General features: G+C 45.1%; 1 protein-coding gene across 4 annotated transcripts in view; it reads right to left on the bottom strand.

Annotated features, from left to right (window-relative positions):
• The window catches only part of LOC121543301 (catenin beta-1), a 38,397-nt gene extending 21,643 nt beyond the window's left edge, over positions 1-16,754 (bottom strand). For 3 of the 4 annotated variants that reach the window (XM_041853075.1, XM_041853080.1, XM_041853076.1), the window contains exon 1: positions 16,643-16,754. In XM_041853075.1, coding sequence (XP_041709009.1) covers positions 16,643-16,739 — 97 coding nt within the window. In that variant the 5' untranslated portion in view covers positions 16,740-16,754. Of the gene's footprint in view, positions 1-16,487; positions 16,588-16,642 lie in introns of those variants that run through there. The other variant, XM_041853078.2, reaches the window with a different exon arrangement.
• Positions 16,755-18,141: the final 1,387 nt, after the last annotated feature.

The raw sequence follows: 18,141 nt of genomic DNA, 5'->3' as shown, positions 1-18,141 counted from the left end.
AAAATCGTTTCAGCAACACCCAATTTCTCGCTTCAAAATTACACCAATTTTCAGACAGGCAGACAAAGAGACACATAGCAGAGGGTGAAAGCCGACTGATGTGTCTCCCAGGCTAACTGTGTATGTATGTTAAGGGATGGGGATGGGGATGGGGATGGGGGAGGAGGGTCTCTCTGTCTCTCTCTGCCAGCTGTAAGGTTCTGATTCTCAGCATCCCCTTATTTCGCCCCCCTCCCTGCTTAAACCACAATACGTTGAGAGATATTCAGCTAGTTCCGGAATCAGAACGTTCTGGAGAGAATTTTAATGATTGTTTTCCTTTCCTGCACACCAGTAGTTATATTAGACACACTGTCTTTGAACAGGCTGGCAGTCAACGGCATGGCACAGGAAAGGATCCACAGACAGGCTCAAAATTGACAAGCCATCCTCTCTTATGTTTGTCTCACACTGAAAGGTACAATGAGGCAAAACCATGATATATAATTCCCACCATTTTGATTAGAATATAAGTAGCTTCAATGTAACGCAGCATTGCTGATCCCTTTGTATAGCTCCCACATAGGCTATAGGGTGTTTAGAGTACAATGAGCTATAGTAGAACAGTAGCAAGCAGCGTATTCAGGATTGTGAGATATGCTAGAATGATTAGAAATGAAAAATGATGCTCACCTTCTTCAGGATGTTACCAGCAAGTGAGATTACCCACTATTCAGCACTAAGTGGAAACAAGGCCTACAAAACCTCAGCATTAACGCCAATATAGACAAAAAAATTGATTAAAATGTAAAAACTAAATAAAATAAAATAAGATTGAAGAAATAAAATATTCTGCCAAAATATTCTGTTTGTGTTGAAACATGAGTTTCCTCAACAGAGAGGAGCTGAGACACATCTTATCCCATGTGTGATCAACTTTCATGTACATGACAACAGCAAGCAACAGATGCAGGTTTAAGGTTTTTGGGGCTTTTGGGGGAGGCTACACCCCCAAAATTTCAAGCCCCAATTTCTATGGTTTTTATTTAGCCACAATCCTCTTGATGCCAAGTGGTGCTGGGAGCAGGAGGGAGCAGGACGCTTGTCTCAGCAGGGGCCATTAGACATGGTGTGTTGGCCGACATTAAAAGGTTCACAGCACCCCGACATGGAGGGGTTGGGGGATGAGGAGGTGAGGGGAGGGCCTGAAACATTCTATTTTCTATTTTATTCCCAAAAAACCAAAATAGCCATTAAACAGCCACTACACTCTATATCCTTTGTGCTAACTCAATATCTGATGAATTTTTGAAAAACTATTAGAGATATTATCAATATTTAATTCTCTGAACTATATGGTACTTATAGTAATATATAGATTAACTCTTAGATAATGCTCAAGGACCGCACTAACTAGACTGGGTAGCTATTTCACATGTTAACACCTGGGAAGAGTAGGGAGACCTGGGCCTATATCCAAAGTGTCTCAGAGTATTATTAATTATGATAAAAGGCAAACAAAAAGGCAAAACTGACCCTAGAACAGCACTATCGCTGAGATGCTTTGTGGATACGGGCCCTGTTAACTCCTCACTATCCTCTTAACGTTTAGTTCCTTTTCATGTTATGTTTTATGTTGTTTTATAGTGTGAAATTGGGGTGAATTCTGCCTATCCATTAAACTGACCTGACTCATGGTTCAATATGAAACACAATGTTTAGCATGTGAATGTAAAGGATAAATTAATGGAATGGGAAAACTAAATAGGTAATAATACGATTTCCTGATTTCCCCCTCTGCCACAGACATCAATTTGAACTCCTCTGTGACAAACATTAATCGCAGAGAGAACAAGTGGTGAGTGATTGTGTATTGCGTATAACTAATTAAATCTTGCAAATTGCAAATGCCACAGCTCTATTTCTCGCCATACAACTGACTTTCAACATTATGAAACATGATTGTAAGAAATTGCGGCGAGGAACAGCAGCTGAAAGCGAGGAGAAAATGACTTTCATTATATGATGGAAGATACTGGGTATGAATTGAGTGTATGGCTTCTGTCCGTGGCAACCATTGTGTCAGCAGACAGACACATCATCGGTCGTCTTTTATATAGAAGCTGTGGAGGTATTTTGACATTGTTCTTAGTCTTAAATACAACGTTTACTTCAATATGTCATCTCACTGTGTTTTACAGCACCAGACAAAATATATGACCTTCACCTATTCCACAGAGAATGTCAGTATACTGTAATAATGACGTTTCATTACAATGTTGTGATTGACAGACATACGAGACAGGAAAACAATATTCTACTCACGAAGATAAATAGTAAATAGTAAATTGTTATAAGTGAGTAGGAAGGATGTGTAAAAGAGAACACAACATTTCTATACATCCAGGTGAGTCTCAATTAAATACTATGGATATCTATTTTACATTATAATACTATGGATATCTCTTTTACATTATACTACTATGGATATCTATTTTACATTATAATACTATGGATATCTCTTTTTACATTATAATACTATGGATATCTCTTTTACATTATAATACCATGGATATCTCGTTTACATTATAATACTATGGATATCTCTTTTACATTATAATACTATGGATATCTTGTTTACATTATAATACTATGGAAATCTCATTTACAATGTAATACTATGGATATCTCTTTTACATTATAATACTATGGATATCTCTTTTACGACCTTCACCTTCATATCATAGCCTCACACCCTTCATTTTCCTCAATGAAAAGTAAGTTAATCACATATCACATTGCTGTAAGCAGCTGGAAATGCATCATAGCAAACCTTTCCAGCCTTTAAAGCTCCAAAAAATGTGTAGGGGTGCAAAAATCTGGTAACTTTCCGCAAAAGATTCCCTCCTAATTCCGGGTATCTTCCAACCAGGATTTCTGGAAAACCGGGGAACTTTTTATTATTATTACTGGAATTTTGCAACCGAAGCACAAGTTTTCTAACTTCTCCCTCAACCGCAAAAGTTTTGCAACGAACATGACTTTTCTTTCATTGATGTACAGCAGACCATCTGACTATTAGACAGCTGATTGTTTGTTTGAGTCTTTCATATATCTCGATCTTTGTAAGCATCATGCAATTGTTCCTGTCTGAAGCCCAATATGGCTGCATGCACATCCGTGTGTGGCTTTGTGCCTCCATCTTCTGTTCTGTCCCCAGCCGTACACACACACAGCAGGGGGTTCCCAATTACCACCACTACTGATTAAAACACACTCATGGACAGAAATCTAATTGGCTTCCAGTGAGGGAACTGGTCATTTCAGCCAGCTAGCTAGCTGTAGTGACATGAAAGATCATTAAGTTAAAACCAAGAGCACTCCTCGTTTCCTCCATCCCTCCATCTCTCCATCCCTCTATCTCTCCATCCCTCCATCTCTCCATCCCTCTATCTCTCCATCCCTCCATCTCTCCATCCCTCTATCTCTCCATCCCTCTATCCCTCCATCCCTCTATCTCTCCATCCCTCCATCCCTCTATCCCTCCATCCCTCTATCTCTCATCCCTCCATCCCTCAATCTCTCCATCCCTCCATCCCTCCATCCCTCTATCTCTCCATCCCTCCATCTCTCCATCCCTCTATCTCTCCATCCCTCCATCCCTCTATCTCTCCATCCCTCCATCTCTCCATCCCTCTATCCCTCCATCCCTCCATCCCTCCATCTCTCCATCCCTCTATCCCTCCATCCCTCCATCCCTCTATCTCTCCATCTCTCCATCCCTCTATCTCTCCATCCCTCCATCACTCCATCCCTCTATCCCTCCATCCCTCCATCCCTCTATCCCTCCATCCCTCCATCCCTCTATCTCTCCATCCCTCCATCCCTCAATCTCTCCATCTCTCCATCCCTCCATTCCTCCATTTCTCCATCCCTCCATCTCTCCAGTCAACATTTCCTTCTTCTAGCAATGGAAGCAGATGGAGTGAGCTCGGAATTAACGATTGTTGTGGCACTGCTAACTCTACCTGTTGTTGCCGCCACAATCTTGGTCTTATGAGATAAGATAATGGGGGGAAGGAAAAGAGAATACATTTGAACATAACTACAGAGATTGCTTCTTCTCCTTGAACCCAATTCACTGTGTTTCACTTATCGTCTCAACAGCTGTTTACGAGATACACACACATTCCCTCCATATCTCATTTGTTTCTCTGCTTGTTGTTGTTGTTGTTTGTTGTTGTTGTTATCCCTCTGTCTCTTAGCAGTAGCCAAGGCCTGGTAAAGCTGATTTGTCAGGGCTGGGGGAAGGAGAGGGAGACTGGGGGAGGTAGAGGGAGACTGGGGGAGGCAGAGGGAGACTGGGGGAGGCAGAGGGAGACTGGGGGAGGCAGAGGGAGACTGCGGGAGGCAGAGGGAGACTGGGGGAGACAGAGGGAGACTGCGGGAGGCAGAGGGAGACTGCGGGAGGCAGAGGGACTGATGACATTTGTCCATAGGTTTTGTAGAGGGACTCCCTGCTGTGTTCACTCTAACCTCAAAGTGAGTTTGTTCAGTCAGTAAAGGCTGCTAGCAGCAGCTCCAACTGAACACTCAAGTCCACCCAACCCCCATACTGCCTCCTCATATGAACTGATGCTAACTTTAATGGTACCCCCTGAATATAGCCTCGTTACTGTTATTTTATTGTTGCTCTTTAATTATAATTAATACGTTTGTCCAATTTTTTAAAACTTAAGTAAATACTTTCTTAACACTTATTTTTCTTAAAACTGCATTGTTGGTTAAGGGCTTGTAAGTAAGCATTTCACTGTAAGGTCTACACCTGTTACACCGGCGCATGTGAGAAATACAATTTGATGTGATTTGATTTTACTTGGAAACACACACATGCACACGTACACGCAAACACGTGCAAACACACACACACACACACACACACACAGCTAACTTGAAATGGCTGCTATTTAGTCATGATTATTACGAGATCATAAATAGACTTAGAGTCTTATAATTTATTAAAACTAGATTATCAGCAAAGTGTTATATTCTAGCTACAGCACGATATTTGTGAACAAGGATAGCGACAAATATTTTGGTCCATAAGAGAACGACTAGATGTATATGCTTACAGGAAGTGAAATTGAAATTGAAACCCAGACAGACTTTAATGCCTCAAGCTAATCAGCTACTTTCATACAGTCCTCTAAGAGAGTTAGATTATATCTGCACAAACTGACTTTGTAGTGGCAGGGGAGAGAATATCAGCCGAGCTCAGTGCCTGGACCCCCTGCTGTTTTTAATCAATAACATTAGAATGGCTGGAACTGGTCACTCACAACTGTAATCTGCTTTCATTCTGCATGCTACCTTGGGATTAGAGGCTATTAGCAACCCCCCTCCCCCCCACACACACACAGCTCACACCCCTCCTCAAACAAACACACATACCCCAGTGCACACTCACACACACCGCAGCACACTAATACACACACACACACACGTACATTAGAGGCTGCTGCTGCCTATTTGAAATCACTGGCCACATTAAGAAATGGAACACTAGTCAATAATGTTTACATATCTTGCACTACTCATCTCATATGTATATACTGTATTCTATTCTATAATATTCTACTGTATCTTAGTCCATGCCACTGTCATTGCTTGTCCATATATGTATATATTCTTAAATTCCATTCCTTACTTAGATTTGTGTGTGTTGGGTATATGTTGTGAAATTGTTCGATATTACTTGTTAGATATTACTGCACTGTCGGAGCTAGAAGCAAAAGCATTTCGCTATACCCGTAATAACATCTGCTAAACATGTGTATGTGACAAATAACATTTGATTTGATTTGATTTGACATACACACATACACACTCATACATATAGTACAGTGTTGTGTGTTGTGTGTTGTGTGTTGGATAGCGTAGTTGTGTACCGCCACACATGAAGGGAGAAGGGTAGTAATTAATGCAGGCCCTCTGGGAGCTCTGTTGGCTGGATTCAGAATAGGAGAGTAAGTTTGTAGCCTACTGTATCGATTCACCACTCTGCCTCATGCCCCTTCAGAATGGAGGGAAGGCTGAGGAGAGAAAGTAGAACAGGAAGTAGAACAGGAGGAGAAACCGAAGAAGAGAAAGAGAGGGAGACAGCTAGGAAGAGAGGGAGACAGCTAGGAAGAGAGGGAGACAGATATGAAGATAGGGAGATAGCTAGGAAGAGAGGGAGACATCTAGGAAGAGGGAGACAGCTAGGAAGAGAGGGAGACAGCTAGGAAGAGGGAGACAGCTAGGAAGAGAGGGAGACAGCTAGGAAGAGAGGGAGACAGCTAGGAAGAGAGGGAGACAGCTAGGAAGAGAGAGAGAGACATCTAGGAAGAGAGAGAGAGACAGCTAGGAAGAGAGGGAGACAGCTAGGAAGAGAGGGAGACAGCTAGGAAGAGAGGGAGACAGCTAGGAAGAGAGGGAGACAGCTAGGACGAGAGGGAGACAGCTAGGAAGAGAGGGAGACTGCTAGGAAGAGGGAGACAGCTAGGAAGAGAGGGAGACAGCTAGGAAGAGGGAGTCAGCTAGGAAGAGAGGGAGACAGCTAGGAAGAGAGGGAGACAGCTAGGAAGAGAGGGAGACAGCTAGGAAGAGAGGGAGACAGCTAGGAAGAGAGGGAGACAGCTATGAAGAGAGGGAGACAGCTAGGAAGAGAGGGAGACAGCTAGGAAGAGAGGGAGAGACCTAGCAAGAGAGGAAGACAGCTAGGAAGAGGGAGACAGCTAGGAAGAGAGGGAGACAGCTAGGAAGAGAGGGAGACAGCTAGGAAGAGGGAGACAGCTAGGAAGAGAGGGAGACTGCTAGGAAGAGAGGGAGACAGCTATGAAGAGAGGGAGACAGCTAGGAAGTGTCAGCTTCCTGCTTCCCCTGTTTGTCTCCTGGCCTCTAGAGGTCAGCTGTGTTCCCCTTTGCCTTAGTTCTTCCTCATGTGTCCTAATTAGCTTATCCAGGTCACCTGTGCCTTGTTTCCCCTTGTGTATTTTAGCTGTGTGTTTTCCCCTTGTTTCTCACTTGGTTATTGCGTCCTGACTGTGTGTCTCCTGCTTTGTCTCACCGTGTCAGTCCTAGTAAGTTTTTGAAGTTATCTTTAGTTTGTTTTTCTCCCCTCGTGGAGTTGTTTTGTTTTGCCTCCTGTTTTGGAACATTAAATCTACTTGCCTGGAGTATTGCCTTGGGTGTTTTATTTGGGTCCTACAACATCTCCTCTGTGGCTAAGGGGTAGTACCCCCAGCTCTACACTTCTGAGACCGGAGTTCTAACCCGGATTTGTGACAGAATAACCAAGTCAATCATGGACCCAGAAACACTCAGTTCCCAGGACCTGTTGGCGGTGATCATTCGACATGAGGCTTCTTTCCAGCGCCATGAAGCCGTTCTCAGCCGACAAGAGGAGCTGATGGCTAGACATTCTCAACTCCTGGCCGAAATGATGAGTTCCCTTCACCAGCGCTTTGAACGCCTCCTTGGTCCTCCCCCCTTCCCCCGGTCACCTCCCAGTGACGACAGGCCTTCTCGGTTGGCGGAGCCCCGACTACCACCTCCCAAGCCCTTTTCTGGGGATCCAAGCTCTTGCCAGGGTTTCCTCACCCAATGCTCCCTCACCTTCGAGCTCCAACCCTCAAGTTTTCCCACAGACCGTTCCAAGATTGCCTACCTCATTACCCTTCTTTCAGACAAGGCGCTCGCCTGGGCCTCTGCGGTGTGGCAGTCCCAGGAAGCCTGTTGTGACTCCCACGCTGCATTTGTAGAAGAGTTCAAGCGGGTGTTCGATCATCCTGTCAGTGGGCGGGAGGCTTCCAAGCGCCTACTGTCTCTCCGTCAGGGCCTCCAGTAGCACGGCAGATTTTGCCATTGAGTTCGAACCATAGCAGCAAGGAGCGGATGGAATGATGAAGCGCTGAGGGTCTGCTTTCAGGGAGGGTTATCTGAGCCCCTTCAAGATGAGTTAGCCACCCGTGAACCAGCTGAAGATCTCGAGTCCCTCATAGCCTTGGCCATCCGCCTGGACAATCGTCTAAGAGAGCGGAGAACGGCTCGCCGTCAGGTGTCTCAGTCCCAAGTTCCTCTGAGCAGCTCTGTTTCTCCTGTTTGGACTCCGTCATTCAGAGCTGCCCCGGCTCCTGAACTGCCCCAGGATTCCCCGGAGAGCATGCAGTTAGGCCGTTCCAGGCTTTCTTCCAACGAAAGGGAACGTCGCATGAGGGAGCGTCGGTGCCTCTACTGCGGGGTTGCCGGCCACTTCCGCTCCACTTGCCCCGAGCTTTCGGGAAACGCCTGTCCCCGCCCAGCTACAGGAGGGTTGTGATGGGGAAAATTAGAGCTCCTCCTACTAACGCGGTCCTAGCTATTCCAGCCACTCTGTCCTGGGAGGGCCACCAGCATCGGGTCCAGGCTATGATCGATTCCGGTGCCGCAGGTGATTTTATGGATGTAACCTTGGCTAAGGAACTTAAGATCCCTACCCAACTACTTCCTCAACCCCAGGCAGTTACAGCCTTAGATGGCAGACCTCTGGAACCAGGAAAAGTTACTGAGGCGACTCAGTCCCTGCGACTTACCATCTCTCAACACCAGCAGGAGGAGACCTTCTATCTCATTGACTCTCCCGAGTATCCTATTATCCTGGGTCACCCCTTGGCTATGCAGACATAATCCCCAGATCGACTGGCCTACTGGCACCATTCTTAGCTGGGGTCCCACTTGCCAACTCACCTGCATGCTTCAGAGTTCCTCAGCCCCTAGTACCCAGTTTCAAGAGTCTGTTGACGTCTCCCGAGTCCCCAGTGTTTACCATCGGTTCAAGGCAGTGTTCAGCAAGGCCCGGGCTACTGCCTTACCGCCTCATCGCACTTATGACTGTGCCATTGATCTACTCCCTGGGTGCTGCCCTCCTAGAGGTCGGATCTTTTCCCTTGTCCTCCCCGAGCACGCAGCTATGGACACCTACATTAAGGAGTCCTTGGCAGCCGGCCTCATCTATGCCTCTACTTCCCCGGCTGGGGCGGGCCTTCTTTTTGTTGAAAAGAAAGACGGGGGTCTGAGGCCTTGTATTGATTACCGGGGACTCAACAAGATCACGGTTCGAATCGATACCCTCTTCCTCTCATGGCCACTGCTTTTGAGCTGCTTCAAGGGGCTTCCATTTTTACTAAGCTGGATCTCCGCAATGCTTACCATCTCGTCGCGGATCCGGCCAGGAGACGAATGGAAGACGGCGTTCAACACGCCCACGGGACACTATGAATATCGGGTGATGCCGTTCGGGCTCACCAATGCCCCCGCAGTATTCCAAGCCCTGATTAATGATGTTCTCCGGGATATGCTTAATCTGTTCGTCTTCGTGTACCTGGACGATATCCTCATCTTCTCGAGGTCTCTGAAGGAACATGAGGGGCATGTTAGCCGGGTTCTCCAGAGGCTCCTTGACAATCACCTCTACGTTAAGCCTGAGAAGTGTGAATTTCATGTTTCTCAGACTCAGTTTCTCGGGTTTATTGTCACTCCCGGGCACCTAGAGATGGATCCCAAGAAGGTCAAGGCGGTCCACGATTGGCCCACACCTGCCACGGTCAAGGAGGTTCAACGGTTCATTGGCTTTTCTAACTTCTATCGGAAGTTCATCAAGAATTCCAGCTCGGTGGTAGCCCCCTTGACGACGCTTACCAAGGGAGGAGGGACCAAGATTCACTGGGGTCCGGAAGCAGCAGGGGCCTTCGAGGATCTCAAGCGCCGCTTCACTTCTGCTCCGATTCTGGTGACCCCTGACCCAGAGAGACCTTTCGTGGTGGAGGTGGACGCCTCAGAGGTGGGGGTGGGAGCCGTCCTGTCACAGAGGGGTGCGGATGGGAGATTACACCCTTGTGCCTTCATGTCTCGCCGCCTGTCGGAGGCCGAGCGCAACTACCACGTGGGGGATCTAGAGTTGCTTGCGGTAAAACTGGCCTTGGAAGAGTGGCGCCATTGGCTTGAGGGGGCTCAGCACCCTTTCCAGGTTCTCACAGACCACAAGAACCTGGAATATCTCCAACAGGCTAAGCGGATGAACCCTCGGCAAGCACGATGGTCCCTTTTCTTTAATCGATTCCAGTTCCTCCTGACTTACCGACCTGGCACCAAGAACGTCAAGCCGGATGCTCTGTCTCGAGTCTATTCTCCCGAGGTACAAGAGAAGCCCTTGGCATCGATTATTCCGAGGTCTAGGATCGTCGCACCTCTTCAGTGGGAACTAGAAAGAGGGGTACGAGAAGCTCTTGCCCATGAGCCCGATCCAGGCGGTGGTCCTGCCGGTCGCCTGTACGTTCCTCTCTCGGTTCGGGCCCGCGTCTTGCAGTGGGGTCATGAGTCGCCCTTGACATGCCATCCTGGCAGTGCTCGCACACTGGAGTTCCTCCGATGGCGGTTTTGGTGGCCGTCCATCAAGAAGGACGTGCAGGTCTATGTTGAGGCCTGCCCTGTGTGCAACCAGGAAAGTCGACACGCCAGCGACCCCAGGGACTGCTCCATCCCTTACCTGTTCCTCGAAGGCCATGGTCACACCTTTCTCTGGACTTTGTTACGGGACTTCCTCTATCCCAGGGCAACACCGTCATCCTTGTGGTGGTAGACCGTTTCTCTAAGGCTGCCCGGTTTATTCCCCTGCCCAAGCTGCCCTCGGCTAAGGAGACTGCTGAGCTCCTCATGAACCATGTCTTCCGGATATTTGGCATTCCCCTGGACGTGGTCTCTGACCGAGGTCCCCAATTCTCGTCCCGGTTTTGGGGGCCTTCTGCAGGCTTATTGGGGCCACAGCCAGCCTATCGTCAGGATTCCATCCAGAGTCTAATGGCCAAACGGAACGGATTAATCAGGATCTGGAGACCACCCTGCGGTGTATGGCGGCCAGTAATCCCACGTCTTGGGCCACCTATATCATTTGGGCTGAATTTGCCCACAACACCCTCCAGTCCTCAGCCACCGGATTGTCCCCCTTCGAATGCCAGTTCGGTTACAACCCTCCATTATTTCCAGAGGAAGAGGCGCAAGTTGGTGTTCCCTCGGCCCAGCGCTTTGTCCAACGCTGTAGGCGGACCTGGAAGAAGGCCAGGTGTACCCTCCTTCGGACCTCCCAGAGATACCAAAGTCAGGCTAATCGCCACCGCCGGACGGCCCCTAGTTTCCGAGCTGGACAGAGAGTTTGGTTGGCCACTAAGAACTTGCCCCTCCGGGTCGAATCCAAGAAGCTTTCCCAGAGATACATCGGCCCTTTCCGCATTGCTAGAAAGGTTAACCCTGTTTCGTATCGTTTAGTTCTGCCTCGCTCCCTTAGAGTTAACCCCACTTTCCATGTTTCACTCCTTAAACCTGTCTTGTCTTCTCCTTTTGCCCCCCCACACAGACCCCCGCCACCTCCCAGGATCATAGACGGCCAGCCAGCCTACACAGTCCGCCGGATACTGGACTCCCGGAGGGTCCAGAACTCTCTGCAGTATCTGGTGGACTGGGAGGGCTACGGGCCAGAGGAGCGCTCCTGGGTTCCAGCCAGGGACATCCTGGACCCAGGGTTGATCCGAGATTTTCGCACCCTGGGGCCAGGGTGTTCTGGAAGGAACGTCAGGAGTCGTTCCTAGAGGAGGGGTCCTGTCAGCTTCCTGCTTCCCCTGTTTGTCTCCTGGCCTCTAGAGGTCAGCTGTGTTCCCCTTTGCCTTAGTTCTTCCTCATGTGTCCTAATTAGCTTATCCAGGTCACCTGTGCCTTGTTTCCCCCTTGTGTATTTTAGCTGTGTGTTTTCCCCTTGTTTCTCACTTGGTTATTGCGTCCTGACTGTGTGTCTCCTGCTTTGTCTCACCGTGTCAGTCCTAGTAAGTTTTTGAAGTTATCTTTAGTTTGTTTTTCTCCCCTCGTGGAGTTGTTTTGTTTTGCCTCCTGTTTTGGAACATTAAATCTACTTGCCTGGAGTATTGCCTTGGGTGTTTTATTTGGGTCCTACAACATCTCCTCTGTGGCTAAGGGGTAGTACCCCCAGCTCTACACTTCTGAGACCGGAGTTCTAACCCGGATTTGTGACAGGAAGAGAGGGAGACAGCTAGGAAGAGAGGGACACAGCTAGGAAGAGGGAGACAGATAGGAAGAGAGGGAGACAGCTAGGACGAGAGGGAGACAGCTAGGAAGAGAGGGAGATAGCTAGGAAGAGAGGGAGACAGCTAGGAACAGAGGGAGGCAGCTAGGAAGAAATGGAGACAGCTAGGAAGAGAGGGAGTCAGCTAGGAAGAGAGGGAGATAGCTAGGAAGAGAGGGAGACAGCTAGGAAGAAATGGAGACAGCTAGGAATAGAGGGAGACAGCTAGGAAGAGAGGGAGATAGCTAGGAAGAGAGGGAAACAGCTAGGAAGCGAGGGAGACAGCTAGGAAGAGAGGGAGACCGCTAGGAAGAGAGGGAGACAGCTAGGAAGAAATTGAGACAGTTAGGAAGAGAGGGAGACAGCTAGGAAGAAATGGAGACAGCTAGGAAGAGAGGGAGACAGTTAGGAAGAGAGGGAGACAGCTAGGAAGAGAGGGAGACAGCTAGGAACAGAGGGAGACAGAAAGGGAAATAGAAAGGGAGACAGGATGTGAGTGAGAATAGGGAGACAGAAAGGGAGACAGGATGTGAGTGAGGTTAAGGAGACAGAAAGGGAGACAGAGAGGGAGACAGGATGTGAGTGAGGTTAGGGAGACAGAAAGGGAGACAGGGTATGAGTGAGGTTAGGGAGACAGAAAGGGAGACAGAAAGGGAGACAGGATGTGAGTGAGGTTAGGGAGACAGAAAGGGAGACAGGGTATGAGTGAGGTTAGGGAGACAGAAAGGGAGACAGATGGGGGGAGACAGGATGTGAGTGTGGTTAGGGAGACAGAAAGGGAGACAGAAAGGGAGACAGGATATGAGTGAGGTTACGGAGACAGACAGGGAGACAGGGTATGAGTGAGGTTAGGGAGAGATCTTTTGGAATCATCATGCTACAGTTACTTCCTGATGTCCTTTCATTTCTCTGGCTGTAAACCTTTTAGTTGAAGCAATGTAACAACTTGCCTGATGCACGTGTATTCCAAATGATTCATCAGTGTTCTAATCCATTGTGAACTATTATATATATAAACCATGCATCTTCTATATTTCCATCTAAACGTTTACATTAAGTGTTGAATACCTGCATTAGCCACACAGTGTTATTGTAAAGATAAATAATATCAGTTCATGGCAACGCATTTCACCATATGATGTACCTTCAACTACGCTGTTAACCACAGTAACAAAGAAACATAACATGATTGATTAGGACATACTGTAGTTTTTAGTTACTAGTTAGTTACTGTAGTTATAAACAATTATAATTGTTTTGTCAGCAGAAATGTGAATCCTGATTGAATATCTAATGGCATATGTGTGTTTTAGTCAATATAGTTATCCTCCAATTATATTATCTCATTTGGTAGGCCTACTTTGTGTTATTGGCCCCCTTGACAATCCTTTTTACATTTATTGTAGCTCTCACAGAAAAGATATGTCTCAAATGATAATCTAGAATGGTATGAATAATATATAGGCCTGAGCTCCAGCTGCACTGCGCTCTTTTTAATTCCTGTTCACATACATTATTTGGTAGGGTATGTACGTAATTCAATAACAAAATAAAAAATAGAAAAATACATTGCATACTGTATTTTCTAATTTAATGCAGCGATGTTATAGCCGATTGATTGTTGTATCCTATTTCATGGGCCACATAGTGGGGAAAACAGCACTTAACCTCGCCAAATTACTATAGGTCACATTTCACATATCTGGTGAAATGCTGTAGCTTGAATGTCTGAACAGTGAAAAGCTTCACTGCATCCATCTTCAAATGTGAAAAGGATTAGAATCCAGCCATAACTAGTCAGGCATGCATGTTAGGATAGACGCATTAGGAATAGAAGGCTACATCATTGAGCCTGGCTGGTGTTGGAAATGTCACAGACTGCCAGTGCTGAGTAGCACAGTCAGCTTTATCCAGGTTTTCAAATGGCACAGAGGCTTAAAGCAAAAGGGCTTAATTAAAGACATCAATCAAATAAAAGCTTTAAGAAAGTCTGTTGCATTAGTTCTGAACCATTGTTTTTCACAGGTTACTTCACACAATGTATTGGTCCCAAAACATCTATTTAGCAATATTAAATAGAAGTATTCAGCCAGTAAATGAGCAGTAGCCTATTTGACCCATTTGTGTGTCTACCGCTACTTAAATCTAGTTCAGTATATTATATACACAATATTCTTAAGATATCACCAAGTATACAACCTGTATATCTCATTAATATATTATTAAAGTAATGGGGACAAATGTAAAGACATTGTTAAAGTCATTTTATTCACTACTCCCTGACAGAGGTATGGAGGTGAATGGCATTTCACGGACACAGCAGTACACCTCTGTAAATTATCACATGCATTCTGGGTCCCTATGTAGAGCAGGAGAGCAGACAGATGCTGATAGATAAGTAGACTCCTCAGCAATTAATAATATACACTGGATAGGAATATCCATAGAAATATAACCTATCCATAGAAACATAACCTATCCATAGAAACATAACCTATCCATAGAAACATAACCTGTCCATAGAAACATAACCTATCCATAGAAACATAACCTATCCATAGAAACATAACCTATCCTTAGAAACATAACCTATTCTTAGAAACATAATATATTTAAAAGAGAGGGGAGGGAACCACTGTGACTATTGGCAGAGCAGTCAAATTCAAATTGATGTCAACTTTAAATACATTAACTATTTGATGTGATGGAAAATATACTGCATCGTTCAATAAGACACTGTATTTGGATACAGTAAATCATAGACCATAATGATATGCTTTTATTGACAAGGACTACAGAGGCTTGATACAGAAAAAACAGGAAACACTTAAAACATGTATGAGGAATCAATGGTCATAGATAATTGTACATTCATGAAATCCAGATGATGGTTATTTTCTGTTCAATAAATGTGCATGTTTCACCAATGACGAAGAAAATTTTCAGAGCCTTACATGTTATGAAATAGCACAAATTAAACTGTGTATGATGAAATTATTCAACATGTAGTATGTGATTAAAGATAATTCTGTTTATTTTAAAAATCAGAATATGATTTTACCATTGCATAGTCAAGTTTGTCCCTAAAATGCTATGTTGGTGCAATGATTTTATTTTTGTTTTGCAATTTGCATACTAAAAAATAAAGAAAATAAATAATAATAATTGTCAAGTGTATCCAGTCTTTTTTGAGGAAGTGCATTATGCATGAAAATCGTATTTTCTAATTTGGCCATCATAAGTATGCCACAACAGTAATCTAGCTGCCTCTAAACAGCCCTGACAGAGGTTCACCAAGCAGCTGATGAGAAAACAGCTGTTAATGCTTCCGTCTCACCCCGACCAAAATAAGACGCACAGAGAACAGGGCTAATGAGACACCATTAGTTTTAGGCTGGCGTGTCACCTTGGCAGGTAAAATTGTCATGACGTTCATATAATTGGGTTCTCAGTATGTAAGAGCTGTTGTACGCACGCCCACCGCGGACAGATATTGCATTATTTAGAGAGAGAAAAGGAAGACATTGTACGGTAACAATCCCCTTTCACACCGCATTAGCTATAACTGATCCAGAGCTTGCATAAGTACAGCCAAGATTCTCACTGTACTAATTATTTGACACCGGTCATAGCTTCCCATCCTATCCCCACCAATGCGAGCAGCGGTGAATAACTATGGGCCACTGGGTTCAGCAATACTCCAAGGTACTAAGGCAAGTAATGCAAGTATTACTGCTCATTCATGAAGCCATCTCCTAAATGAACCTTCTTCCCGACAACTAAGTGTGCATTACTGACAGACTGGGAGAAAAGGCTAGAAAGAGAGAGAGAGAAAGAGACAGAGAGAGCGAGAGAGAGAGCGATTGTTTATTTCACTTTTGTTTATTATCTATTTCACTTGCTTTGGCAATGTAAACATATGTTTCCCATGCCAATAAAGCCCTTTGAATTGAATTGAGACAGAGAGCAGAGAGCAGAGAGAGAACAGATCTGGCCTCAATAGCCTCAGGTCTCAGGGTTCCCACATGCAAAGCATAATAAGATGAAGACCTGCACAAACCTGTCCATATGACATGAGGACTGAATCCAGTGAAAGGTATAACCACATCCTCATTTTTTTGTGTATGTTAAAGTAAACACTCACTGTAACTATAGCAACCTCATCTTGGGTCAGAGACTTTACCATACAATTCTCAGTTGTAGGCGACAATGGCGTAAGTAATGTACAAGCAAGCACACAGCACAACGCTATCCTGCCTGCGGTCAGACCCCGATTCTCTGTCACTATGTGTTATGTTAGATGGATAGATAGAGCACGTTATTTTCAGCAATATCAAAATAAGTCATTCTTTCAACATACCCAGCGCTGCTGTACTCTCACTAAAGACCCAGGACACCAAACTGTGAGGCCGACTCAGCTCAGATCTGATCCCAAATCCAACATGTCCGCCAGCCCATACTGAGTGAAGGAGGAAAGAATTGTCTCCATTTTCTCTCCGCTGAAATGGTACTCACTCAGGTAAGAAAAACCTAAATCATCAAGCGAGAGGTTCAGGAGAGGAATATTGGGTGTCTGGTAGTGTGCCCTAGTGATATTTCTGAGCCAGCGCATTGAAGATGCAGCTTTTCTTTCCTAATTCTGTCGACTTGGAGCTTTGATGCCCCCCAACTGTGCACAGTATGGTCTTTGAACCAGGGAAGAAACTCTCTTAAATTAAAAAAATTGAAACAATCCATGGGAAACTAAAACTACACACAGGCACACATAAAACTGTTCTCTCCTACTGGTATCTAGTTCACCTTTAGATACATTGTACAAAATAGACAATGTTTAGTTATGAATCACTTATACTCCCCTCATCGGGTTTTCATTTAGACACACATTCACTCTGAAGCCTATTGTGCTGATAAATCATTAGCATATTCATGAACAATGTTGACCTATCAAAAAAGTTTGATTCAGTTTCTGATATTATTGAGAGGATATTTGATTGAATAAAATTGATATCTACAGCTGTGTATTTTCTCATTACTGAACGGCAACACAATACATTTAAAAATCATCAGTTTTCCCTATCTCCTATGTAGTATTGTATTTCAGTATGTTTTAATTCCAAATAGGCTATTATGAAATGATGTGAAATTAAAATAGAAGATCAGAATTAATCTCCTCTACATATACAGGCTATTCAATTGTGTTTTCTAGTACAGATCATTTCCATTTAAATGCCTGGATGCAACTGGGTCAATTTGTCATTGGTTCAGATCATTTCCATTGAAATGCCTGGATGCAACTGGGTCAATTTGTCATTGAGTTCAGATAAAGTGGGTATCAAAACAGAGCTAAAGTGTGTGACCTTATTCCTGTTATAAAGTGTTATGGTAGTGCTACAACAAAAGGAAGTAAAAACCTGGACAATTGGTTTCATGTGCTTGGTTAGCACTTGATTCTAAAAACACACACACACACACACACACACAAACAGCACATTTAAAGTAAAGCGCATGTCTTTTCTATCAGACATTTAGGGGCTTGTGCACATTTATACACAGCATCCCCGGCTGCCACTGAAATAGCAGTAGAGCCCTACTCACTTCAATGCCCCTATAGAACTCGGCCATCTTAAAAAAGACAAAAACCTACAACCACATTGACGTTTAGAGGCTTTCTTCTGTGGGCGATACCAAAGCTACACGAGACCTGGTGAGAAACTAAACCAATAGGAGCATAATGCACTTTGTTGGAAAGTCCTAATGTTATGCAAATTGCTTTAGGCCGAGCGGCTCTGAGTATTTTTCTGGCTGAGGCGCCCATAACCTCCATTACTAGCGGATTAGGCAAATGTTGATGTTCTAGCGGCTCCTTGGACGCTAGTCCTCAGCCTTTAACTCTAATCCTGTGATCAAGTCTCCTCATCAGAAATGTTTCTCCACCAAAGGTCTGAGACGGTCTGAGACACTGTTTTCTTTCACTTTTCTTTTATTTCTTCCAGCAAATGGAGCCATTTGTTAAA

The sequence above is a fragment of the Coregonus clupeaformis genome, chromosome 17, assembly GCF_020615455.1.
Source record: "Coregonus clupeaformis isolate EN_2021a chromosome 17, ASM2061545v1, whole genome shotgun sequence".
In the NCBI taxonomy this organism is placed as follows: domain Eukaryota; kingdom Metazoa; phylum Chordata; class Actinopteri; order Salmoniformes; family Salmonidae; genus Coregonus; species Coregonus clupeaformis.
This window is presented reverse-complemented; position numbering and strand designations above follow the sequence as displayed.